This window comes from Hydra vulgaris, chromosome 10 (assembly GCF_038396675.1).
Source record: "Hydra vulgaris chromosome 10, alternate assembly HydraT2T_AEP".
Classification (NCBI taxonomy): domain Eukaryota; kingdom Metazoa; phylum Cnidaria; class Hydrozoa; order Anthoathecata; family Hydridae; genus Hydra; species Hydra vulgaris.
Genome location: NC_088929.1, coordinates 48,202,734 through 48,229,867, shown reverse-complemented (window position 1 = coordinate 48,229,867; position 27,134 = coordinate 48,202,734). Strand labels below are relative to the sequence as shown.

Here is a 27,134-nt window from a genome sequence, read left to right as displayed (position 1 = left end):
ACATTGAAATGAAAACATCAATCTATCTAATTAAATAAAACTTTATTACGTAAAGTATTGTGGTTAATTTATTTTACTATTTTGTTAAAAAATACTCTACATACTCAATCACCCCTGTATAACTCCTGTATAACCCCTGTATAACTCCTGTATAACTCCTGTATAACTCCTGTATAGCTCCTGTATAACTCCTGTATAACTCCTGTATAACTCCTGTATAACTCCTGTATAACTCCTGTATAACTCCTGTATAACCCCTGTATAACTCCTGTATAACTCCTGTATAACTCCTGTATAACTCCTGTATAACTCCTGTATAACCCCTGTATAACTCCTGTATAACCCCTGTATAACTCCTGTATAACTCCTGTATAACTCCTGTATAACTCCTGTATAACTCCTGTATAACTCCTGTATAACTCCTGTATAACTCCTGTATAACTCCTGTATAACTCCTGTATAACTCCTGTATAACCCCTGTATAACTCCTGTATAACTCCTGTATAACTCCTGTATAACTCCTGTATAACTCCTGTATAACTCCTGTATAACCCCTGTATAACTCCTGTATAACTCCTGTATAACTCCTGTATAACTCCTGTATAACTCCTGTATAACTCCTGTATAACTCCTGTATAACTCCTGTATAACTATATTACAAAAAGGTTTCAAATCATATGATTACTATTGAGTTCTACTTGTAAAAAAAAGATCAAATCAAAGCTGAGACAAAAACGATTTGATTTCCGTCAAAAAAGAGAAGTTTAAATCTTTAAGAGATTAGCGAAATCTAAATGTAGGGATTAATGGTTGCCAACAATCTCTAGTTCAATCTATGAGTGATCTATGATATGATGTACAACACGTATAAAAATCTTTTAACTTTACAATATTCATTTAAGTATATCACATATTGCATTTTTACAAAAATATTTTTTAAACTTCCATCTATTTATACGTCCTCGAGCTAACAAGCAAAAACATGCATGTAGAATTTTAAACGGGAAAAAACGAGGGTAGCACACTAAACCCATAATGAGAGACATGAAAGTAATAAATGTTTATGAAATAAACATTTATCAACACCTTATTTTTATATATAAGTATACAAATAACCTCACTCCAGCTTATTTTATTTCTAAGTTTGAAAAAAATATAAATGAAAAGTATTTCCTAAGAACAAATCAATCAAACTTTTTTAAGTTGCCTAAGAAATTAAATTAATATACAGAGTTTACAATAGCATTTCAAGGAACTAAGATATGGAATTATTTTTTTAATTAATTTTTCTTAATAGTTTTACTTTTTATTCTTTAAAGGAATTAATTGTACACTTATTTTTTTATTTATTTATGCATTGGTTTATATATTTTAAATCTTTGAGTAATTAAATTGGAAATTTTACATTTACTAATATCTGAAGTTTATTAGAACATTATGACGATATTTAATTTTTTAAGGGGCTCAATTAAAAGATTGAGGTGGTATTGCATCACCCACATTTTCTTTGAGTCCCAGTCTGTTTTTTAAATTGTCTTTTTTATTTATATTTTTTATGTGAAACTTTAATCTAACTTATTTTATTAAACAGCAAAATATATTTAAAAAAACTATTAAAAAAAAAAATTAAAAAGAAGCAAAAAAAAAATCTATTAATTGTCATAATAACAGATAGTATGGCCAGTTGGGCCGTAGATTCTTTTGTTTTTACAATAAAAGTTAAAATTTTGAATTTATGTTGAAAACTGTTTATTTATCGTGCACAATAATCTAAACTATTATGAATTTGAAAATAATAAGTTTATTAGAAATGTCAGCTCTTTTCTTATTGAAATTGGGAATAAAAACGCTTCAACCAAATTTAATTCCACCAATGAATGTCGAATGTGGCTTTTGAATTGATGCTCCGACTTTTATCATATACTGTATGATAAAATGTCGGAGCATAAATTTAAAAGCCACATAAAACGCAGCATTCAAATAGTTTCTCATTCAAATAGTTTCTCAAACACAGCAAATAAATGCATAAATTGAAGTTAAGCAAATGTCTTCCACAGATAAGTTCATGAGTTTTGTTTTAAAAAAAAAACATTCTTATGTTATAAACGATCTTTGCTGCTCTCCATATATCAGAGATGAGCTTTCAGAGTACATACTCTTAGAAAATGATACGAAGCTATCATCCTAATTAATAAAAAGAAGTTATAGAAATTATTTGTAGTAACATTAAAGTTTATTTTATCCAAAATTTTAAAAAGTTGCAGTTCAGAATGGATTTTTCTCACAGATTCTCACATCTTATAGGATATAACCTTGCTAATCATATTTAGAAAAGTAAAAATGATAAAAAAAGTTGAATATTTTAATCATTATTCAGTACTTTTTATCAAAAATGACGTTGTTCAAAAAGTTGCGTAATTGACTTATTTGAAAAACACTTTTTACTTTGTTGGCTGGAAAAATTGGAGAATAAATCAAATTTTTTTGAAGTAATTGTGGTACTAATAAAAAATATAATAATTTAAAAAAATCAAGGTGATCTTCTTTCTGTATTATCTGATGCTTTTTTACTATTTAGAAAGTAAAATTAGCATTTAGAAAGTCAACCAAAAAGTTCATGTAAAGATAGGTTGCTAATTGATGGCAGAACTGCTTCGAGATGTTGAGGTTTATCTTACTTTTCAAAAAATTGTTATGTTATTTTTACCAAGATATTTAAAGAAGTGTCTCTCAATCTTCAAGATCATCTTTTAACACTTTGTTTTGAGGTGTTTGCTCATTCAAAATAGCTTGTATAAAAATTCAAAAAAACTCGTTAACTTGCATAAAATCAAGATTATAAAGAAAAAAAACGAGTTTGTTCAGAAAAGGAAAAGATGCAATAATAAAGTGTGAGCCAAATAAAGTTGTTTTTTACTTTAAATAATAATATCATATCGACTGTATAGAGCACAAACGTAGTATGTCCACATTTTTATGAAATCAATTTTTTACTATATTCTTATTGGCAGTAACATAAGCTTGTAGAGGACATTTGTAATATGTCCACAAGTGATATCCATCATTAGATATAACACAAAACACAAATGTAATATCTTGATTTTAGCATATATTTTGAAAATTGAAATCCGTTTTTCTCCGTATTTTGGTTTTTAGACATACTACGTTTGTGCTCTATACAGTCGATATAATGATTAAAGCGATTGGTTTAACTTCTTAAGATTAAAGCGATAGGTTGAACTTCTTAAGTAGTTTAATAATTTTACGAATTTTATTTATAAAATTTTAAAATATTTTTAAAATATAAAGACTTTTTTTGCAATGCTTTTCCTATCACACAACTTCAATTTAATAGGTATAGGTAATAAGATAAGATAAGATAAACAATAAGATTAACAAAAGCGACTATGATCTATTCAATAATATAAAAAGATCCGGCTCTTCAGTGCACTGGTATGCTTTTCACAATTTGAGGTAAAAAAAACTTCTTGATTGTCTTAATGGTGTTGACAGAGCCGACAACATCGGGGAGAAGGAGGAGGCCAGGGGGCCCCTACTTTTTTTGTAAAGAACTTTTATTTTTTTGATGTATGAGTACAAAGAGAAAGAAAGTAAATGAAAAACTAAAACTTGTAAGTATTACTTAAGTTGCTTTTGCAAAGCTAAATTTCAAAATTAATTATAAATTTGAGTTGTGTATTTATATCATAAAAGAATAACTTTACTAATAACCTATTTTAGTTTGCAATTTGCAGATGATATCTTTCTAAATAGTTTTAGGGATTTAGTTTTCAAGAATTCACCTCTTTTAAAGTATTTCAAATATAACTTTGTTTAATGATTTTTTTAGAAAAACCAAGACCATTGCTTCACAAAAAGCAGATATCACAAAATTATTCCACATTTAAAATAACTTTAAAATTTTCAATTTAGGTTCTTTTAAAGATTGCGGGGAATAAAGATGGAAATAGTTGTAAAAAAATATATCAGCAAAGGATTCTACAGTGTTTTTTTAAAATATTAGTCAATCCATAAAAGATAACATCAAAAGCAGTTAGACAAGCCAACATGGCAGACAAATGTGTACAGATGATGAAATAAAATGTACGAATAAAATATCCAATGACAAAATACTTATCTCCAGGCAAACTTAAACCAACCATCTCTATTGACATAGCCAGTAATGTAAACCAAAGACATTTTAATTTCTTAAGACAAATTGCTTTCAATAACTGGAAGATTATGAGAAACATTGAATAAAATATCATCTTGCATTACATAATTACATTTGTCACACAAATGTGTCGATGATTACTGCTATTATCATTAGCAGTAATAACAATATTCAAACAAAGTTTTGTTTTTTTACGTCATTTTTTGTAATATTTGCTGAACATTTTTATAATCTGATCATTTTGCAGTTCTTGAAATACCTTTGTACGTAAAGCATAGTTTTTGGCATTTTAATATGAGCCAATTGTTACAAATAGATTTTATCAATTGAACTAAGTCATATAGAAGAAAAATATTATGAAAGAAATTTGTTACAATGTAAAAAAAAAGGTTTGAAAAGTAACGAACGTAACGGTTCAAATAGTAAAAGTGTATTTGTACAAGCAAAAATTTGACGTAGTACATCTATTTACTAATAAGCATATTTATATATATTGTATATAAACGTATATTTTGCGAGAAAATATGTCTTAAAATTAATAGTTTTCATCTTTTTACATGGAAAATATTAATTTTTATTTGCACATGTTTTCACACTTTTTATTATGCGATTTCTACCCGGAGTAAGCATGGGTTTGATGGTTATCTGTTCATAATAATGGATAACTAGAAAAAAGAAAAGTAATTTTGATGCTGTTTCGACACATAGGTATGTATGTAAGTATGTATGAATGTATGTATGTATGTATGTATGTATATATATATGAATGTACAGATGCGATTCAACAAATGAAATGAGGGAGGGGGGGGGGGTGAATCCTAAAAAAGTACCAACTGTGAAAAAAAAAAAAAAGATCCTCAAAATTAAAATTTACCCGGCTGAATTGTGTCAAATACCCAACTAGCTGACTAAACTGGTAAAAAAACCCGACAATAACTTGAAAATGACCTTCTTTGGGGTAGGAGGGGTATGTAACACACCCCCCCCATACCCCCCGTATAATCGCCTCTATGTATGTATGTATGTGTTTGTGTGAATATAAATAGCTTATAACTATAAAAATATTTTTTTAGTTTAATTTTAAAGTGTCTGGTTATTACTGTTCTTACCAACAAAGTTTGTCTTTTTGGCTACATAACCGACCCAAAAAACTTGTTGTCCTCTGTATTGAGTAATTGGATTCAATAGTATTCGTAGCAAGCAATTTGATTTATATAGATGGTGTAGTTTTTAAAGTGAAAAGAGTAAAAATGATAATATTTATAAAGTTTTTTTTGGTGATGAATTACATATGCCAACTTGTGGTTGCTTTGATTGGAAAAAAAAATTTACTTCCGTATAAACATATGCTTGTTGTGACTATAAAATAAAAAATATCTTGTGATTCGTTTAGTAAGCAATATAAGAACTCTGTTTTTTTAAACTTGGGCTTTGATGTAATAGGATTGTGTACAATAGAATCATAAAGTCGATCGAAAAAAACTAAACTATCCATAATACCATTAAAATTTATCCAAAACAAGGTAAAGACTTCAATTTGCGCGAATCGATAAATCATATAAAGAAATTGACTTACTTAATTAAAGGTAATGACTTTATTTGATTTAGCAGTTTACTAAATCTTTATTTTGACTTAGCGATTCGCTCAAGAAGTACTCGATCAACTAAAGAAAGGGCAACAAACCGCATTAAAAGACTGTGAACAAAGAACATGTATAAATCACAGGTTAGTTGTCGGAACATGAAAAAAGAAAGTGCTATTCGCCAAACAAGCTACTTCGACATACTACCTCCTTCCAAGAAAATGAAATCAAATCTTTCATGAAGAATTGGTCTTGCAAATGACTCACGAAAAACATCAAAATAACGATTAGGGTGGAAACTTCTAGAAAAAAAAAATCAATATAATAATTCGTAAAAGAAAACGTTGAATTTGAAACCTTAATCTCATTATCTTCTATTACCCGGTGTTTTGTATTTGAATCAAAAAAAGATGAATTTTCTATTATATAAAATATTTATTTTATAGTATTGCTAATAATAGCACATGGGTATATAAACTATGGGTGTTAGTCTTAAATATCGTTTAGTTTTTAGTCTTAAGTTAAAGTTAAAGACTATACACCCACGTGTACAGTTAATTTGTTAAAGATGGGTGCATTTTACATTCTTAGGTTTTTAGAGTATGAGTGCATTTAAGTGAATTAAGTACCAACGCTACCATGTACTTTGATTCGTGTATAATTTGTTGTTAAGAATAGAGTCTTTAAGCATTCAAGTCAATCATATTTTATTAGTGTTAACTTGTTAATGTTGTGTTTAATCAATTTTAACATCAATTATCTATGATGCTAAATCTTGGCAAACTCAGTTCTACAGAAGAGAAGGATTATATTCGTTTACCCTACGATTCCTCTGTTTCTAGCTAGAGTCTCTGTTCCAAAACTCGTAAATTTTTATCTTTCTCTTTTCCATAAACACACTCTTGCGAAAAGTGTGAAGTTTTCCTTTTTATTGGTGTACAGCTGTTACTCTTATACACAAACATAGACTTATTGTGCACAGTTGTAGACTATTTATGTTACCCCCCACGTAATTATGGAGGAAAAGTCCACAGATTTTGCGAGAGTGTAGTATCATACAAAAGCTATTCTCGCTTATTCCATAAACCAAAGCGCAATCGAATGAATTCTTTTCGAAATTAAATGAAAGCGAAGCCGAGTGAATCATCATTTAAAAAGATTACATCCTTTTACTGTAACTGTTGCCTACAAATATTTGTATTTACGGTTTACAGTTTGTTTTTTTTAAATTTTTTTTTTCTGTCAACAGTTTTTTTGTACTTAAATTCTCTTTTTAAACCAAACTTAAAAAGCGGTTTTTTGCGGAAACGTTGTAGCTTAAAAATAAAAATCAAAGTAAAAAGATTTTAAGAAGTAATAATGAGAATTGTTATTTAATGTTTGAATAATTTAATGTTTAAAAATTACATTATTAACCGTAATATTTGTAAACGAACTAACTTTTTATAGGTTGTAATCAGATTGTAACTCAACGGTTAAAGTGCGGGAATAAAGTGAAGAAATAGGATTCGGTGTTGTAGGGCTTCAGTACATACATCAACTGATTTAAGAAGAACATGCAAAGGAGTGCATGGAAACCAATATGGTTGGGTACGGAGGAACTTTCTATAGTTTATTTCCGCTTTTTACCCATTGAAACGTCGCATCTGTGCAAGCGTGGCAAAAAGGACATTAAAACAACAATCATAACGATACCTCATTCCAATACTTTTTACAAAGTAACCTGAAAAGTTGACAATCCCTATTACAAACGCATCGTTACAGTTTTTATCTCCATAATTCTGCTAAATAACTATATTTCTAACTAACCTCCAGTTCCTGAATCGTATGATTGAGATCCAGGTGGGTTGTAAAACACATCTGTAATAAAATAGTTTATAATACCAGATCCATCACCACTTGCACTAATAACGCCAACGACAGTATTGGGAGATGCTGTTACTTTTAATGGTTTTAACAGGTAAGTATTATCTGTAACTAGATTGTTTATTTGAATGATACCTAAATTTCAAATTTAACTTTGTTTAAAAAAAATATAATTAATTTAATCAAAATAGAAATAAAACTATTTGAAATTAAGAAGTAACATTTTTTACCTACACAAGATAATATCTGGATAAATATTAATAAAACTGTTAGCATTGTTTTTGTTTGTTTAAATGTTGGGTCTAGAAAAAGTTCCCTAAAACAAAACAAAATATTTTTACTGCTAGAATAATCTTTTAATGTTTTTATTACATATAACATTTTATTCGTTATTTTACTTTTCTTTAAAATTCATCTTTATATAACTATGATATCTTTTATTACTCAAGAATAATGTGATTTTTCAAATTCATTTTGTTATGATTAGAATTTATTTATTAAATTTAAAAATATACTATTTAATGTATTTAATGCAAAAACTTAATTATTAAATAATTTTTGAAATAATGTGGTATCAATTTGGTGATTGGAACTTTTTTACTAATCAGTGGTGTTTACAATACTAATCAGTGGTGTTTACAATACTAAACAGTGGCGTTTACAATACTAATCAGTGGTGTTTACAATACTAATCAGTGGTGTTTACAATACTAAACAGTGGTGTTTACAATACTAAACAGTGGCGTTTACAATACTAATCAGTGGCGTTTACAATACTAATCAGTGGTGTTTACAATACTAAACAGTGGTGTTTACAATACTAATCAGTGGTGTTTACAATACTAATCAGTGGTGTTTACAATACTAATCAGTGGTGTTTACAATACTAGTCAGTGGTGTTTACAATACTAAACAGTGGTGTTTACAATACTAAACAGTGGCGTTTACAATACTAATCAGTGGTGTTTACAATACTAATCAGTGGTGTTTAAAATACTAATCAGTGGTGTTTACAATACTAAAATAACTTTTTCTTCTAGATGCTTACCATACTTAAGAACAAATATTTCAAAAAGCAACAAAATAATAGAACAAGTAGAGCTTTTATCCAATTGTAATTATTGCTTGAAAATAGCGTTATAACAGCATATAGACTGCATAACTTAATATGTTAATGGTTAAAAAAAAATCTAGGCCATTTTGACTCGTTTTTTGTATTATGACTTTAAACAGTTTACAATACTAATCAGTGGTGTTTACAATACTAAACAGTGGTGTTTACAATACTAAACAGTGGCGTTTACAATAATAATCAGTGGTGTTTACAATACTAAACAGTGGTGTTTACAATACTAATCAGTGGTGTTTACAATACTAATCAGTGGTGTTTACAATACTAAACAGTGGCGTTTACACCTTGAAAAATCCTTGTTAAAAATAATCTTATAAAGTAATAAAAGCAAATAAAATTTCCTCGTTACCATTCCTCAGAACCATATTAATAGTAGTAATTTCATCAAATGGTAGGATTATGTTAATAATAGTAATTTCATTAAATAGTAGAATTATGTTAATAAAAGTAATCTTATTAACTAGTTCCACCATGTTGTCATCTAAATAATCTAAAATATTATCAATTCATTTAACATATTTACTCAAGGCATGATGTTAAAAATTGTATAAAGTGTTGTATAAATTTTTGAAATTTGTTATCTGTAAATATGCACATTTTTTTGTTTAAATTGCAAGTTTTTAAAATACTTTTTAATAAAATGCATTATACATGTTTGTAGTTTTTAAAGAATTTTTTGTTCATAAAAAAATAGTTTTGTTTCAATCTTAGGCGAAAATCTACTTTACCTAGGTTAAAAATATTTTTATATTAACAAGAAGTAATTGAGGAGTTAAAAAAATGAAGTAACACTCACAACATTTAAATCTAAATATTAGTAAAAATTTCTGCATATACTATACACACAATATGTTTCCGATAATAAAGATATATGCGTTCCATATGTGGTCATAGTATTTGCATTTAGAATAAATGCAAAAAACTCTTATTAGTTTATAATCAATATATAAATTTATGATCAGTGTGGCACATATGTGGAACACAAAATGTGGTTCACATAATTATGCAACTTTGTGGCATATTCTTTTATTAAATATCTAAAATAAACTACACGTGGCAATCATTTAAACCAAATATTAAACTCAAAAGTTAGGCTATCGTGACTTCCGGAGAATCTTTAACAGTATCAATAATAAGGGCAAATGTGTTATTCCACCTCACTTAAATGATTCAGATTTTGTCACCTCACCTAAAGACATAGCTGAATTGCTTGCTAGGAACTTCTCATCTCTTGGTCCCACTATATCATCTCTTGGTTCCTCTAGTCGCAATTTACCTAATACCACCAACAAACAGGTTGATCAGTTTCTTGATGTTCGTATCAGCTTTGCTTCTGTATCTAAAGTGATTTCCTGCTTAGACTCTTCTACAGCTTGTGGTCCAGACAACATACCTGTTATAGACTTTCAGAAGTGTTCTCCAGAGATGTTGTCTATACTTTCAAAACTAACTAGTGTTTATCAGAGTCTGATTTCCAACCTGCTGGAAAGCAGCATCATCCCTATTTTCAAAAATTCTGGTGAGAGATCTGACTCGTCTAACTACCTTTCTATTAGTCTTCTTCCTGTCATAGGCAAGGTTTTTGAGTCTTTAATCAACAAACACTTAATCTCAACAGATCAATGAAAACTTCAATGTAAAACAGTCTTTTTTAAAAACATTAAATAAATAGTTAACTAACTGTACTATTGCGTGATCAGTTGAATGTTTTTTTTTTGAAACCAAATTGGTTACTGTATTACATATCATTTTCAATTAAATAGTTATACAGTCTATTGTACATCATACGTTCAAGCAATTTAGAAAAACACGATAAGACAGAAATAGGCCTGTAGTTTAAGGGGTCTGACTCATTGACATATATTATTTTTTTGATCTTGCTCAGATGTCTGCGGAATTCAAATCATAAGTTAACGTTGACGGCAAACTAATTAGACGAAGTAAATTCTTTCATTGCAGATACCTTTGAGGCTTGTAGTGCACATGTCTTTAGACATTTGATGGAATTTAAATAGTTATGAAAGTGTTTCCTTGACAAAGTTGTAAATCGGACTGCATTTAAAAACCATATTTTGACAGATATTCATTTTGTTTTTGATAGTTGGGTTTCTTATGTTGAACTAAATAAAAATTTGCTATCTAAATAACAGGTTTGCTAACGGTTTGCTTACTAAATTTAAAATTGAAAGGTGGCATTTATTTTCATTGAGTGGTTGCACATAAGCTCAATTTTATTAATCTGCTGGATATTTTTAGATCCCCAGCACGTCCCTGGAAGTACCGCGCTCAACTTGTTTCTCCGCGCAGCGGCCTTGTTCGTTTATGTTCGTGGTTTGGAGTTATAGAGTTGAGAGAGGGTTGTAACTACAACTAAAGTAGCCTCCTCGACTGTGATGGCTTTAATGGCTTTGAGGAGGTCAATTGAAATAATAAAAAATATTGAAGTTGAATATCCTAAAACTAAAATAAAATTGTGTACTAAACGTAAACATCAACTACCACACCCTGAAAATTTGGGGTCATAATACCAACAAAACATTCTATCAAAATCCTTTTGATGGAATGATAATTCTTGATATGCTTAGATGCAAAAATATAGTAAAATTATAATTGTTGATTAAAATCCAAAGAAGATATCAGAGTTTAATGGCTACAATTAATTTTGCGGTCCCGTGGGGACCATCATTTTTTAATTTTTCTGAAAAATGATATATATTTTGCCTTTAAATGATTTTGAAAAGGAAGCTAAGTATATAGAATATGTTTTAAAGATTAAAATTCACTCTTAATATATTGAGCTCATCTATTAGCTCAACTCGTCTCTAGCGCTTACTCGTCTATACACCATAAACAAAAATGAGAAACTGTAAAGCGGTAAAAACAAAATTTCAAAAATGCCGACGTTTGGAAAAGATCACAATGAGTGCAGGAAATCTGTCTGCTTTATTTGTATGAAAAAAGCTGACCGCAAAATAACAGAGTCCTACAGGAAAAAGATTTTGGAAGTTTTTTAAAAAATATCAACTTTGACGATGACAGAGTTTCAATAGAAATTTGCATGTCTTGTCGTTTCAAGATATATCAATCAGGTGACAAGGAATCAGTGCATAATCTGCCAAAACTTTTCAATTTTGAATCCATTCAAGTTACAACTTTGACTCGACAAACATGTACTTGTAACTGCTTAATTTGCTAAATTTCAAAAATAAAAGGCAAAGAAAAGCACCTATTGCAAAAACAAAAACAAGAAGAAGCAAGCAATTATCACAAGTTGCCTTTTAGTGGTTACTCGCGGTCTACCTCATAATTGTATACAAGGAACTCATCATCAAAACGTCAAAACATTAGCAATGACAGATCTTAATATAGCTGAGCAGATAGCGTCATCATTGATTCCCTCTATAGATTCATCACCAAGAGGAACAATTCGAATTAGTCAACTCTATGGCTCAAGATTGGCTGTAAGAAAAAGGAAAAAAACAAAAACAATTTTTTGAATAATTGTAAAATCATAGTAGTTAATGATTAACAATTTTTAGGTTCCTCATCAGCATCTCAGCAACTCTTTCAAACACCTTTAAGCACTTAAAAAATGGTTGCCATTTAATAAAATACAGGACTTTCAAACACAGGCATGAGGAAACTTGAATCTGCTCTCAATCTAATTAGCCCGACTCGACTGGTTGAAGTAAATTTTCAACAAAAGCTTGCAGACTTTGGGGAAATATTACAAGAATATTTTACAGTGAGCATTATCAAGTTATTTGAAACTGACAGTATCATGATGTTCATTGCCATGACTTACATCAACTAAAAGAAATCGTTCGAATCTCAAGATGCTATAATCAGGGATATATCCTTAAGCTTGGAATAGATGGCGGTGGCTCATTTTTAAAAGTGAGTTTGATCTAGCTTAACACAAAGTTAGGTGAATCTGAGCCTCACAGTCCTATTCAAAAGTCTGTTAAATTGTGTTCTCAAGAAGGCCTCAAAAGCACTGGTGTTAAAAAGCAATTGGCTATGGCAGTTGCACAAAATACTTCAGAAACATATGAAAATGTTAAAAAAAATTTTGATCTCATTAAAGTAGAAAAAGCTTGCTCACTAAGCCCATTTATTGTCTCATGTAATCTCAAACTGGCAAAAATTATGTGTGGCTTTTAATCACATGTCAGCAAGCACCCATGTTGTTTGTGTGATGTTGAGTCAACAAAACTCTAGTCCAACTTTGACTAATTTCGGAAGTGATTCCACCGATGGAATTGCATTTGCTCATTGGTATTGCCAATCACATCACAATCACATTGTAAAAGATCTTGCTCAGATGTGGCAAAAGACCGTTGATTGGCTTGCTTCACTTCATTTTCCTCTTTTGCCTTACCAAGGGAGGCACTACAATGGCAATGAATGCATGAAGCTATTGAGGAAAGTAGATAGATTGAAAAATTTAGTTAAGTCTGAGAATGCAAAACAAGCATGGGATTTTTGGAACTGTTTAGCATTGTTCGAGGATGTTGTTTCTGCTTGCTTTGGCTGTGTCTTGAATCTAGAATATGAGTTAAAAATCGAAAAATTCATAACTAGTTACCTAAAGTTGCAAATTTCAGTTACACCAAAAGCTCATGCAATCTTTTTCCATGTGCCACAGTTCATCTAATAGATCCATATGGCACTTGGGCTCTTCAGTTAACAGGCAACTAAGACAATGCACTCTCGCTTTAAAACTGATTGGGAGAGATACAAGCGTAATAGCTCTCACCCAGATTACTCCAAACAACTTTTGAACCGTATTTTGGATTACAACAGCAATGAATTTTAAAGTTATTGTCACAGAATATTTGTAAATCAATATAAATATTAAAAAATTTTTAATTGGCTTATATGAATTTTGGAATAATGAAGTTTAATTTTATGTTTTTTTTTAAAAACACAAATTAAAATTTTAATATCCCTGGGATTTTAACAATTTCTATGAGAACATTTTTTAAAATACTTACTTAAAAAAAATGTTCGCCTAGAACTTATAATGTGGTTTTTAAAAACTGAATTTCTCTTCAAGATTTTAATTCTAGATTTTAAAGATAGGCATTTTGAGATTTGCTCAATATTTACTTTCTACGGTTCAAAAGGTTTTGATGGAAAGTATTTTTGGTATTATGACCCAAAATTTACAGGATGTGCTACAGCATGGTACACACAAAAATGTGCATCATGCTGTAGCACAACATGGTACACATCTTTGTGTGTACCATGCATGGAATGCATTTTCATGAATTTATTTGGCATCAAAGGTTGCCATAATGGTTTCGATCGCCACCATACCATCCCTTCTTAGATTTTTTGAAAAGAATTTTTTCTATTTCTATATATTTAACCGAGCGTTTTTAGAAACAGAGGGAATTAAATAAGGCAGGCTATTAAAAAACTATGTGAAACTTGTAAGATGCGAATATACTATTAGAATAACAATATATTACGTTTGCATAGCATAGGACTAATATCCAAAAAGAAATTTACCAAAAGTGTATTATAATTTATGGGCCTGAAAATCATATAGTTTGAAAATTTTACTTTTACCCCCATACCCTACCGCCCTAATATGTGGTCTGGATCCACCAAATCAAAAAAAAAAAAAAAAAAAAACCTAAAAACCGCTCTCTTTTCTAACTAGATCGTCTCAATTCGCCCCTAGGTTTTTCTTCTATAAAATTTTAATTCTGAAATTAAAAGTTTTTCTGAATATATAAACTTTATGAAAGTGATCCATATTGAAAACGAAACTCTATCTGCTGGATAGAATTCCGTTTTTAACATGGGAGGATTAATGCGTCGTTTTACTAGCTCTCGATTGTAATTATTGTTGCACAATTAATTCTCTATGCGAATTGTAAACAATTAAAGTAATTACTTTTAAACAATTTAACATTTAGTATGATTTTTTCAAAACATGTTTAATGGTCGGTACACAAATAATTTGAACTTAATTTACTCTCATCTGTAGAATGAACCGGGAAAGGAAGGAGAGGTTCCTAATAAACAAGAGGATCGGAATTTAAAAAAAACTTCGAATTTCTTAAAACATGAAAACGCTAGGCATTAATTAGTTTAACTTAAAAGAACAAATTTATTTTCTTATAGATTTTATATATTTTAATTTATGAATGGGACACATGATTTTTTTTTTAAGTTGACTATATAGATGCTCCAAGTCTTTCATGGTCTTATCATAGAGCACCGTGGAGTAGCACATAACCAGGAAGTTCACACCTACTGCCTTACCAATAATGCATATATGGCTAGAGCCGGCATCGAACTTCGAACCTCCAGTTCTAAAACCAGAATAGGTTACCGTTTAGGTTTTGTCACGCTTATATTGAATAAATTAAAACTAAGGATTATGGGATCGAAATGCGGACAAACTACTTAAAAATGTATAACACCAACAATATAAGTTATTCAGGTTTCAATACAAAATCTCAATACTTTTTTGAGTGCTTGTGAACTTTTAGGAGCTGATTACAATGAAAGTTTTCATTTTGATCATTTAGTTTAAAATTTGAAATTTTGAAGCCTGATTACTCCATATTTTTATTTTTATCTTCAGGGTAGATTTATTAGTTTTCTTTGGCAGTAAGTAAAACTTAATAAACGAATGAATTTAACCCTCCGTCGAGCGCAACTGATCGAACAGGCACAAGCTTCATTCGTTTGTTATTTTCTCCACACCGGAGCGCTTTTAAATTTAGATCTTTCTAGTAGTTTCCTGTCTTTGTAAGACTTACAAAACCCTCTCACTTAGTTACTTTACAGATAACATAAAGAGTAATAATTGACCTGTGTTTTCTGATAAGCTCATTGTGCCCGATTAAGTCATTTTAATGGTGTAGGTATTTTTTAATTTTTTTCTCATTTGTTTATTTCGCATATTTTAAACTAGTAATATTAAACTAACTGTGCGTATTTTATAGAAAATCTTCAAATGGCCTAACATGTACATTGCGTCTAATTATGTCATAATTTATTTGTTAAAGAAAAATTTAATGGCGTCTCAGTTTGGTGAACTAAGGAAGTTACTTGAGGAAGAAGTTGAAGAAGAACCCGCACAAATTGACAATTTTGCAGAAGAAAGTGATACCGACTCTGATGATAAAATTGAACAATGCATTCTTAATTCAGAAACTGAGAAATCTGAAAACGAAACAGAGTTTTAGTCTAGGGGAAAAACTTACTATTGATGAAATTCTTCTGGGATTTTGAGGTAGATGTCAGTTTCGTCAATACATTCCCTCAAAACCAAACAAATACGGTATAAAGCTTTACAGTCTAGTTCATGCTAGGATGTTTTATACTGTCAAATTGAAAATTTATGGTGGGCAACAACCACAAGGCCCTTTTTGATTTAGCAACAAACTAAACGATGTGGTGATGAGTATGGCTGAACCTCTATTTGGATCTGGTCGTAATATAACAGCGGAAAACTGGTTTACTAGCTTCAATCTCATAGATAAATTAAAACTAAGAAGCTCTCATATGTCGGCACTGTCAGAAAAAAAATTAAACAGCTATCGATTGCATTTATAAATGTCAAAGGTAGAAAAGCAAACACAAGCATGTTTGGTTTTAATAATGATAAAGTTTTGATCTCCAACATCCCGCGCGAAAGAAAGAATGTCATTCTAGTTTCAAGTTTGCACGATGATGATTCCATTGATCCTCAATATGGAGAGCAAATGAAACCGGAAATAATCACTTTTTACAATCAAATTAAGTGTGGGGTTGATGTAGCAGATCAAATGTGCGCTTCTTATAACTTGAGCCGAAACTCCAGACGGTGGCCTATGGTAATTTTCTATACAATACTAAATATTGCTGACATCAATTCACAAGTAATTTACATTGGGAATAACCTTGAAAAAAAATACGAAGATTTTTCTAAAAGAGTTGTCACATGAATTGGTATTGAAACACTTACAGAGAAGAAGCATGAATACCGTTGGAATACCTTTTCGCCTACATTTCAGGATGCAAAGATTCCGTTCAAGAATTGGTGTAAGAAGGTTATCTCAATACAAATGTTGAAAATGCCACCAATCACTTTGCATGAGTCATCAGGTTTTAATATGTCAACAATGCTTTTCTCTATGCGAATGCATCAATTTAAGTGAACATGAAATATCCAATTCAGAATAAATATGATTTAAGTACATTAATGTGACTTACAAAACAGAATACTTTGAAAAGTCTTGGTGTTTAGTATTATTTATGTATATGGTTATTTTGAAACTAGATTTTTTTTGTTTTATTACATAAATTGTAATATTACTCAGTATTTTATCATAAGACTGACTTTTTTCATAAAAAATTTAATATCATTTTTATATACATCTTTATAAAGGTCAGTGATTACTTTAGTATAGTTTATGTTAATATGGGTTGTTAGAAACAGTAACTTTTAACTCTGTGCCTAATACGCACATTGACCCCGATTTCGCATGTCTCAACATTGCGCCCGACGGAGGGTCAATGAATTTTAATACACTCTGGGTGGATATATTTTCCAAAAGTTAGCAAATTACCCCACCTTCGTAATATGCACCTGAGAGTAAACGCTTAAACAAAAAAAATTTGACAAGGTCAGAAAAATATTAACCAGCTCCCTAAACATTGACTGTTAAAATGATATTTTAAAAATAAAAATATTAATAATATATTCAGTTAATAAGTATATAAATTTCTTTTTAAAAGTTGCGACCAAATAAAAAAAGTACATCCTTACAAAAATGTTTATGAATAAGTTTTGATCCATATTTTTTAAGAAAGCTTAAATTACGACTTCAAAAAGTTTTAATTAAAATAGTTTTTAATCTTTTTAAATTAACTTTTTTTTTGTATTAGAACTTGTAAAAAAAGTCAAAAAATTACAATTAGCGAAAAAATAAAAATAAATAAACAGTTAAATTTGTAATAAAAAAATTTAAACTTTACAAAGATATGCAAACACACAAGTATTGTTAAAAGTTATGAAGTAACATAAACTAATTAATATGCTAGTGCCGGTATATAAAGCTGTTTATAGCCGCGGCCAGCGGCTACAAACAGCTGTTCCTATGTTTTTCCCTCTTGAATTAAGTTTTAATTTAAGAATTTTGAGGAAAAAATTATTTTTAAAGTATTTAAAAGCAATATAGTTTTACATTTCATCAAAATTAATAAACGGGGAAGAAAATTTTAATTTGCTGCAGAAGGAAGGAGATTGGAAATAAAACTCAAAATAAATACCATCTCTTATTCGGCACGTGAGAATACGCACGCAAAAATTCTCGTGTAAAAACGCACATAAAAGCCATAGGAAAAAAAAAATTAAGAAAAAGATAGCACAGAACGAAAACTTTAAAACTAAATAGACTATCTGCAAATCTTTAACCTTTTTTCTTTAAATCTATTAAGGAAACCAATAAAAAAGCTGCATAGGGAACGCAGTCATTCTGAAAACAAACAATCTGTTTTTGTTATCGAGAGACAGACAAAAAATGTCACCCTTTGATTACTTAGCCAGCCAAAAACAAAATGGCGAAACTGTTCGTGGAATCAGCGTAATCCATTGCCAAAAATGTTTATCTTTTTGGTCTCTGACAATCTTGCTGGGTAAATATTTATTTCAAAAGAGTAAGTTTCCTTGTTTTATGGAGAAAGTTTATTGTCAAAGGAAGAAAAATAAGTTTAGCAAGTTTTATACGGTTTTTAGCTTGAACCAATATAGAAAAAAATGATAAGAGTGACCATTATTAGATAAGACTTAAAAAACATACTATTTAGAACTAAAACTAAAAAAAAAGCAAATTGTAGCACAATTTTTGAATCAGCGTTACAATTTTATTAAAGTCGTTAGTTGCTACTTCTTTTAATATTTGAGAAAAAAAGTCATAAATCATTCGTTTTGTAAGATGTAATGTTTTTTTAAAGGTGGCCAGAGTCTTCATATTACAATAAAAACTTTCCGTTGATTTAAGTTACAGTAAAAACGTACCGGTGCAACGCCTGACAAGGGATTGCCAAAATGATAGGTGTCTGGCAATGGATGCTATGATTTCTAATACTACTCAGAAGAAAAATATACGAAAATTATGCTTTATGGTTTGATAAGCAGTAGGCGGTGTTTTAAACATTTTTGGTACCTATTACCAGCCCAAGCCGCAATGATCTAAAGTACATTGTTGACCATTGTTCCTACTTGTGCTGGATGTGTGCGCTGATAAATTTTTAGCTTATATAAAATAAAGGAAGGTGTGGCAGCCACGGGTTCTTAGACTATAAACCTTATATCTGAAAGGTTTTAATAAATGAATTGATTTTTATATATTTTTTTAAGAAAAAAAGTAAATGGGAGCACGTACCGTCTAGCCCCTCAATGTCATTGACATTAGTTAAAACAATGCTTTTAAATCAAAAATGCATCTAAACAATAAAAAAAGTTGTCGCTATATTTTTCTCAAAGATCAACGGGTGTCAAATTCTCTGATTTCCAAAAAGTATAAAATATTAAAAATGATCTCTCTATAAAGGGCGAATAGGGTTTTGTTTTGTGGCATTTATGAAGCATCAAACATAATCAATAGTAATATGGACCATATTTTGAACAATTGTTGCAGCGCCCTGCAGCGGTGATAAAGCTCTTTCACCACTATTTATTGTATACAATCTAATTTGTTTTAAACTTGGATCTCATGTACATATGATTTACATATTCTACTTCTTGATGGAAGAAAACAGATAGTTTCCTTACAACTAATATTTGATACGATGTAATGAATAGTTTACTTATAGGTAATATTGAATATGATACTTAATTTTTACACATGTTAAACGGCTATTTAAAGTATTTATATTAGTGATAAATATGACTACATAGTCTTTTTCCTAGATGGTTTAGTGACAATGTCTTGAACTCTTGTGAAAATTCTTGTGAAAATTTGATAATTACATGGTTTAATAATAATAAATTCTCAAACTATACAGTCGCGGACGTTTGTTGTCATGTCAGTATGGTATGAAAAAAAAATCTTAAAAACTATTAACAAATGGAGGACTTTTACTTATTTTTATGCAATTGATTTCAACATTTAATTACAAGATGAAAACTGTATTATTCAAAACAAACTACGCAAACTTAGAGCCACTTGTATCTGCAATATCAATTAAACAAACTTTTTGTATACAATTTCACCATAAATTTACGCTATCAAATCTTGTTACACCAATTCCTAACTATGATGTATTTAGATTAATGACTTATTGAAAACCATATTAGCATTATGGTGTATTCAGAACTATGACTTATTGAAGCCATAATTAAGCATTATATATGGGATTAAGCATTAAGCATTATATATGGGAAAATTAGTTGTCAAAAAAACTTTTGCAATAGCGTAAACAAATATGTTAAAGCACTGGCTTTGAAAAAAAAAATGAACAAAAAAAATGTTCAAATAGTCATAGAGCAATATACTATAGGAATATACAAAATCTTTCAAATTGCAAACTTTAGTTATGAAACGCTAAAAAGTTGCATATACTTAAATATTTATAAATGGATTATTTATTATAAAATTGTGCTGTTTCTTTTTTTTTGAAAAAATATTAACTCTTTTTTAAAAGAAACAAATTTAAAAATGTATCAATAAAAATAAAAAGTAAAAAGAAACTGGACATGCGCACAGTGACTCTTAACTAATTCAAAATCAATAAAAAAGTCAATGGAAACTGTTTACGGATCCTTTTAGAACTGTATTTATTTCAAATGTTTAAATTAAAATACAAGTTGCTTTTATATATGCCAAGCATAAATAACTGCACTTATGAGTCAAATTAGTTGTTGTTAATTTTTTAATAAAATATTATATATTTTTTTACATAAGTTGTTACATTTTGTTTTCTTTGGGCAAATGAATATATAATGAAATAATAACAATTAAATATAATAAGATTATTTTTTTTCAATTGAGTTGCAAAAAAATATTCATTAAAAAGAAAAAAATTAATAAACTTTAAAAATAGCTAAAAAAGATTATTTTATCAAGACTTTAAATTTTTTTGTTAAAAAAACTTATCATTTTTATCATTAATTTGTCTTTTTAACTCTATTTCTTATATTTATTTATTTGATTTCTGTTGTTAATTTTTAAATTTCTCTTGCATTGTAGCACAGGTTTTCTTATTTTTCCTATAAAGACCCTATTAACTGATATGGAATGTTTAAGATCTTTATTAAGTATGGCTAATCATACGAACAAGAAATGCACATTCCAGGTAAGCATGCAAGCTAAAATAGTCTGGACCTAGATTGGCCAATTAGGGTCAATCTAGGTCCAGACAAAAACATTCAGACTAAAACAGGTCTAACTATAAATTTAAATCTCGTAATTTTTATTTTTAATTCCAAATTCAGAAACACGTTATGTTGAAATAAAGATTAAAATAAATTATTAATAAAGATTAACAAAAATTTTCACGACGGGGCAAAAACGAGACTATAATTGATGTATAGACCAAGCCTAAGATATATACTACGATATATAAGATATATATTATAAGATATATATTAAGATATAAAACATAAGATGTTATTGAAAACCCCTTACTAATTATTTTTAATCTTTCATTTAATAATGGAATTTTTCCTGACCTTTTAAAACTAGGAAGCGTAGTTCCAATTTTAAAAGAGGGTGATATTATCCAATTATAGACCGATCTCAATACTTCCATCTTTTTCTAAAATTCTAGAGAGAATAATGCATAATAGGCTACACAATTATTTTATAAAACATAAATTTCTTAATAATAATCAGTGCGGATTTAGAAAAGGGCACTCGACAGAACATGCAGTAATTAAATTAGTTAAAGAAGTTTTAAACGGATTTGAAAGCAACCAATATACTCTTGGAGTTTTTATTGACCTCTAAAATGCCTTCGATACTGTGGACCATAATATCGTTCTTTACAAACTTAGAAATTATGGAGGCAAAAATAATAATTTAAATGGCTTTTTTCCTATCTTATCAATCGCAAACAATGTATATCTTATGGCAAAACCTGTACTAAACTAGAAAACATATCTTGCGGAGTTCCACAGGGATTTATTTGAGGGCCTTTATTATTCATTATCTATATAAAAGATATTTACTTATCTTCTAGTGTATTAAACTTCAATCTTTTTGCTGACGACGCTCAGGTTTTTTATACCCACTTAAACATAGAGTCAATCTTTATCACTACGAATCGTGAGCTTGACAGCCTCAATGCATGTTTGAAAGTCAACAAACTATCTCTAAACAAAACTAAAAGCAATTTTTTTTTTTTTCTAAATCCTCCAAATCTGAAACTTAGCCCCTAAAACTACCAAATATTTCAATAGGAAAAACTAACTTACAACGGACATTCTGCATTAAAATCTTAGGCGTTTTACTTGACGAACAATTAAGTTGGAAAAACCACATTAATTCAATAGAAAATAAAATTTCAAAAAATATTGAAAGTATGTACAAGACAAGACATATGTTGGATAAAACTGCTTAAAACTTATCTACTTTGCATTTATTCATAGCTATATCAGTTACTGTAATAATGCGTGGGCCAGCACTTATCCATCAAAATTAACTATCTTAAATAAACAAAAACAGCAAGCCGCCTTATATTAAATGTAATAAATACACCTGTGCCAACCCACTGCTTAGAAAGCTTGGAGTGCTTAATGTTTATCAATTGAATATTTACAGTAATCTTGTGTAAATGTTTAGATTGAAATATCGTATGCTACCAAATGTTTTTGACGACCTTTTTGTTATTATAAATCATAAATATCAAACAAAGCATTCATTGCATAACTATCAGGTACCAAAAACCTTATTAAAACAATCTCATTTCTCAATAACATACCGAGGGCCACATTTGCGGGACTCATTCCTTCCAATTAAAAGGAAAACTATAATTTCACTTCAAACTTTCAAAATTTCTTTAAAAAAACAGTTACTTGATTATGACGTATCTCAAATTCTATTTTATTTTTAATATCTTTTTTTTTTAATTGTTAACTTTTCTTTTGTTTGTTAACAGCAAAACATATTTTTTTATTTATTTATTTAAATTTGTATTTATTTCCTTTATATATATATATATATATATATATATATATATATATATATATATATATATATATATATATATATATATATATATATATATATATATATATATATATATATATATATATATATGTATATATATATATATATATATATATATATATATATATATATATATATATATATATATATATATATATATATATATATATATATATATATATATATATATAAATATATATACATATTTATGTGTGTAAAAATATTTGTTTTTATGTATAAAAAAATGTAAAATGTTTATTTAAAAGTATTTATGTTATTTTACTGATATTGTAAAATTTTATGATAGATTTATAATAGTGTAAACGATACAACGGGGCAAGGTGATAAGACTTTTGTCTTCTACCTGCTCCGGTCATATCTTAGCTCAAAATATTTTGTAAATAACTTATTATGAAAATGACGAAATAAATTAATTAAAAAAAAAGCACCAATTTTTTTGATTGATATCTCAAAGTGTTAAAATTAAGTCATTTATTTCAATTTATTTCATTTTTTTTTAACCGGTATATATGTTATAAAGATGATTTATCTTTATTAATTGTTGTATAATATTTATAAATGTTGTGTATTATATCATGATATGGATATTAAGTTGCTTGAGGATATGGGAAAATATTATATATATATATATCATATTTTATATATATATATATATATATATATATATATATATTATATATATTTTATAAATTTATATATATATATATGTTATATATATATATGTTATATATATATATATATATATATATATATATATATATATATATATATATATATATATATATATATGTATGTATATATATAAATATATATATATATATATATATATATATATATATATATATATATATATATATATATATATATATATATATATATATATATGTAAACAAGATATGATAATGTTAAAAAATTCTTACCACAATAAAGTAAAACAAAATAACTTCTTGAATTAAAGACGATTACCAATGTTCTTTTTAATACATAAATTATTTGAATGTAAATTAAGTTTAGTGCATTAACAAATAAATGCTATTGTTGACAGATGATTATTATAATAGATGTATTTGATTTTATTTGTATGCAATAAATGGTTTCAAACAAATTTTTCAAAAATACTTAATAATGCCGCAAAACGTTTTATACATTTTAGTAGAAATATTTTCAGGCATTATTAAATGTTTTTTGTTTTGATACTATAAGACATAATTGCTATATATAACTTATATATTTTTTATTTCTTTGTTTATATTTCTTTTGCAGGTTTGTTGTTTAGTATTTTTATTGGTCACACATATGCTAAATTAACGGCAAAAATTTAAAGCATAATTATGTGTTGGACTAATTTTTAATTTACTTCAGACAAACCATTTTAATTTAGCACGGAAATTAAGTATTGACTATACATGTTCTTAAAGAAAAAAAATCTTGGAAATTTGTGGTTAAACCATTGCCTAAGAAGTATGCTCCCTTGTAAATCTAAAATGATAACTCGGTATTGCATGCTGTAGAACTATATACTTTCTAGAAATTCTTAAAAAGTAAGTGCAAATTACCAAAAAAAAAAAAATTTCATAGCAAACAACGGTAATGGAGAAAAAAGTTTATTTTTTTAGCAGATGATAATTTAAGAACTGTTTTATTTTTTATATATATCTAAATATAAGTTTCATTTTGAAATATATAAAATTCTTACAAACTTTTAAATGAACCTTTGACAAAAGACTCTTTAATGCAGGGCCTACAACTTAAGATATAAAAGTATTATAAGTTTTGCTTTGATTACCCCAAATATTTGGTCAAAAATCTAAGTAGAATACAAACAAGAATATTTCTTGATTTAAAAAGTCAAGACTCGAATTTTTTTAGCTTAAGTTGCAAGTTTTTAAGCTTAAGTTGCAAGTTTTTTTAATTTAGGTTGCAAGTAAAATTCATAAAAACGGAATGATTCGAGTAAAATTCATAAGAAATATACCCTGAAGATTTGGTCATTCTACCATCTATGTTTAAAAACTGCCAGGGTTTAAACTCATTATCTCCATTTTTCGGAATTAAAAATTTTTTCCATTTGATACTCCAATTTCATTTTCAAATAGGGGTATCAAATGATCCATCACTTGATACCACAAATTTGGTATCAATCTGAGATTTTATTTCACAATGGTGATGTATAAAAAGATGAACTATAGCCACATTCACATAATACACTCATCGAAGCAGGGCTGGCGCGAGTGTCTTGTGGAGGGAGGGAGGTGCCATTACAATTTTGCCGACTAAAAAAATAAAAAATTCCACGGTTTTTTGAAATTTGCCGACTGCCCAGTCTACATTTGCGACTGACTATCTAAATTTGCTGACTGACTTGAATAGAAGGTCAAATATGCCGACTAAATGAACAAAAAAATTATTGATGGGGAAAGGGGCTTCTACCCCTTCTTTCACCCTCCTGTCGCGCCGATTTTACATAGATTAAGCTAATTCTTTTTTATTAGCAAATTTTTCGATCAGTGACAATTTCCTATCACGACTTTCTGGACAGCACAGTTTCCTAAAAGTTTTAGCTAACAGAGAAAAATCACAAAGTATCAGTGATATTTTTCACTCTATTTTCTAAACATAGACTTCAATATACTAGAATTCAAATTTCCTTTTTTAAAACAATTTAAAAGTTTTGAATTAACAAGTCATATAATTTAGTTTTTTTTTTACTAATTTATATCGGATAATTTTTAATAAAACTTAACGCAATTTATTGTGATTAATAACTTTCACGATATGGTTAGCATCTCACTTTTGTATTATTTTATTTTTTATTTTTAAATTATTCCGCTGGAAGATTGTTAGCAAAAATTTATTTTATTGCTGAAGTTTTGTAGGTACTTACACTGCTTTATTTTATCACTTATTAGTAATGTAAATACGTTTGAAAACAACATTGTAATGGGGGTCGTTCATAAGTCAAGTCTGTCTCCTTCTTGCTCCGGCCAGGGTTTTCTATTATTGTCACTTCTTTTTTGTAGTTTTTAACAAACGCCAAAATTCGTGACACTTGTGCGCGAATAATTATATTTTTATTAGTTTTTTATTATTTAAACTTATACTATATTATCTATGTATAATTTTATAATAATTGTATCAGATTTCAACTACTCCAATACATTTTTAAATAGGTTCTGCATGAGATCATTAGCTTTTCAATTTCTGGGTATAAGAATTTTTCTAACGGAGAATCTGGCAAAAAATGTCTTAAGAACGTCACTGCAAGTGAAGTAATTATTAAAGAAAAAGTAACTTTAACACGCAAGACCAGAGGATCATTGACAGCATCAGTTAAAATGTTTATAGTATAATTATTAGGTAGTTTAGACTGAATGAAGTACAAATTTACATTACCATAAATATCTAAAACACATCTTGTTTAATAAAATTTAAGAGGAAAACTTACAGAAATTGCTTATTAAATTGCCCTTTGAGCAGAAATATCATGAAAAAAGTTTATAAAAACTTTTGAATACTGTATTCACATTCTATTTGACCTTTTTATGACCTGCTAGAGATACACTACTAAAAAAGAAGAATTTTTCTAACGGAAAATCTGGCAAAAAATGTCTTAAGAACGTCACTGCAATTGAAGCCAATTATTGTTACTTTTTTTTTTAATAATTGGCTTCAATTGCAGTGACGTTCTTAAGACATTTTTTGCCAGATTCTCCGTTAGAAAAATTCTTATACCCAGAAATTGAAAAGCTAATGATCTCATGCAGAACCTATTTAAAAATGTATTGGAGTAGTTGAAATCTGATACAATTATTATAAAATTATACATAGATAATATAGTATAAGTTTAAATAATAAAAAACTAATAAAAATATAATTATTCGCGCACAAGTGTCACGAATTTTGGCGTTTGTTAAAAACTACAAAAAAGAAGTGACAATAATAGAAAACCCTGGCCGGAGCAAGAAGGAGACAGACTTGACTTATGAACGACCCCCATTACAATGTTGTTTTCAAACGTATTTACATTACTAATAAGTGATAAAATAAAGCAGTATAAGTACCTACAAAACTTCAGCAATAAAATAAATTTTTGCTAACAATCTTCCAGCGGAATAATTTAAAAATAAAAAATAAAATAATACAAAAGTGAGATGCTAACCATATCGTGAAAGTTATTA

General features: G+C 28.3%; 1 protein-coding gene across 4 annotated transcripts in view; it reads right to left on the bottom strand.

Annotated features, from left to right (window-relative positions):
• The window catches only part of LOC105845287 (uncharacterized), a 129,047-nt gene extending 105,035 nt beyond the window's left edge, over positions 1 to 24,012 (bottom strand). For 3 of the 4 annotated variants that reach the window (XR_010641309.1, XM_065808186.1, XM_065808188.1), the window contains exons 1-3: positions 21,438 to 21,533; positions 7,854 to 7,939; positions 7,567 to 7,758 (exon numbers count right to left, since the gene is read on the bottom strand). Coding sequence is in view for 3 of the 4 variants with exons in the window: in XM_065808186.1 (XP_065664258.1) it covers positions 7,567 to 7,758; positions 7,854 to 7,939; positions 21,438 to 21,517 (358 nt within the window). In the remaining variant the exon portion in view is untranslated. Of the gene's footprint in view, positions 1 to 7,566; positions 7,759 to 7,853; positions 7,940 to 21,437; positions 21,534 to 23,876 lie in introns of those variants that run through there. The other variant, XM_065808187.1, reaches the window with a different exon arrangement.
• Positions 24,013 to 27,134: the final 3,122 nt, after the last annotated feature.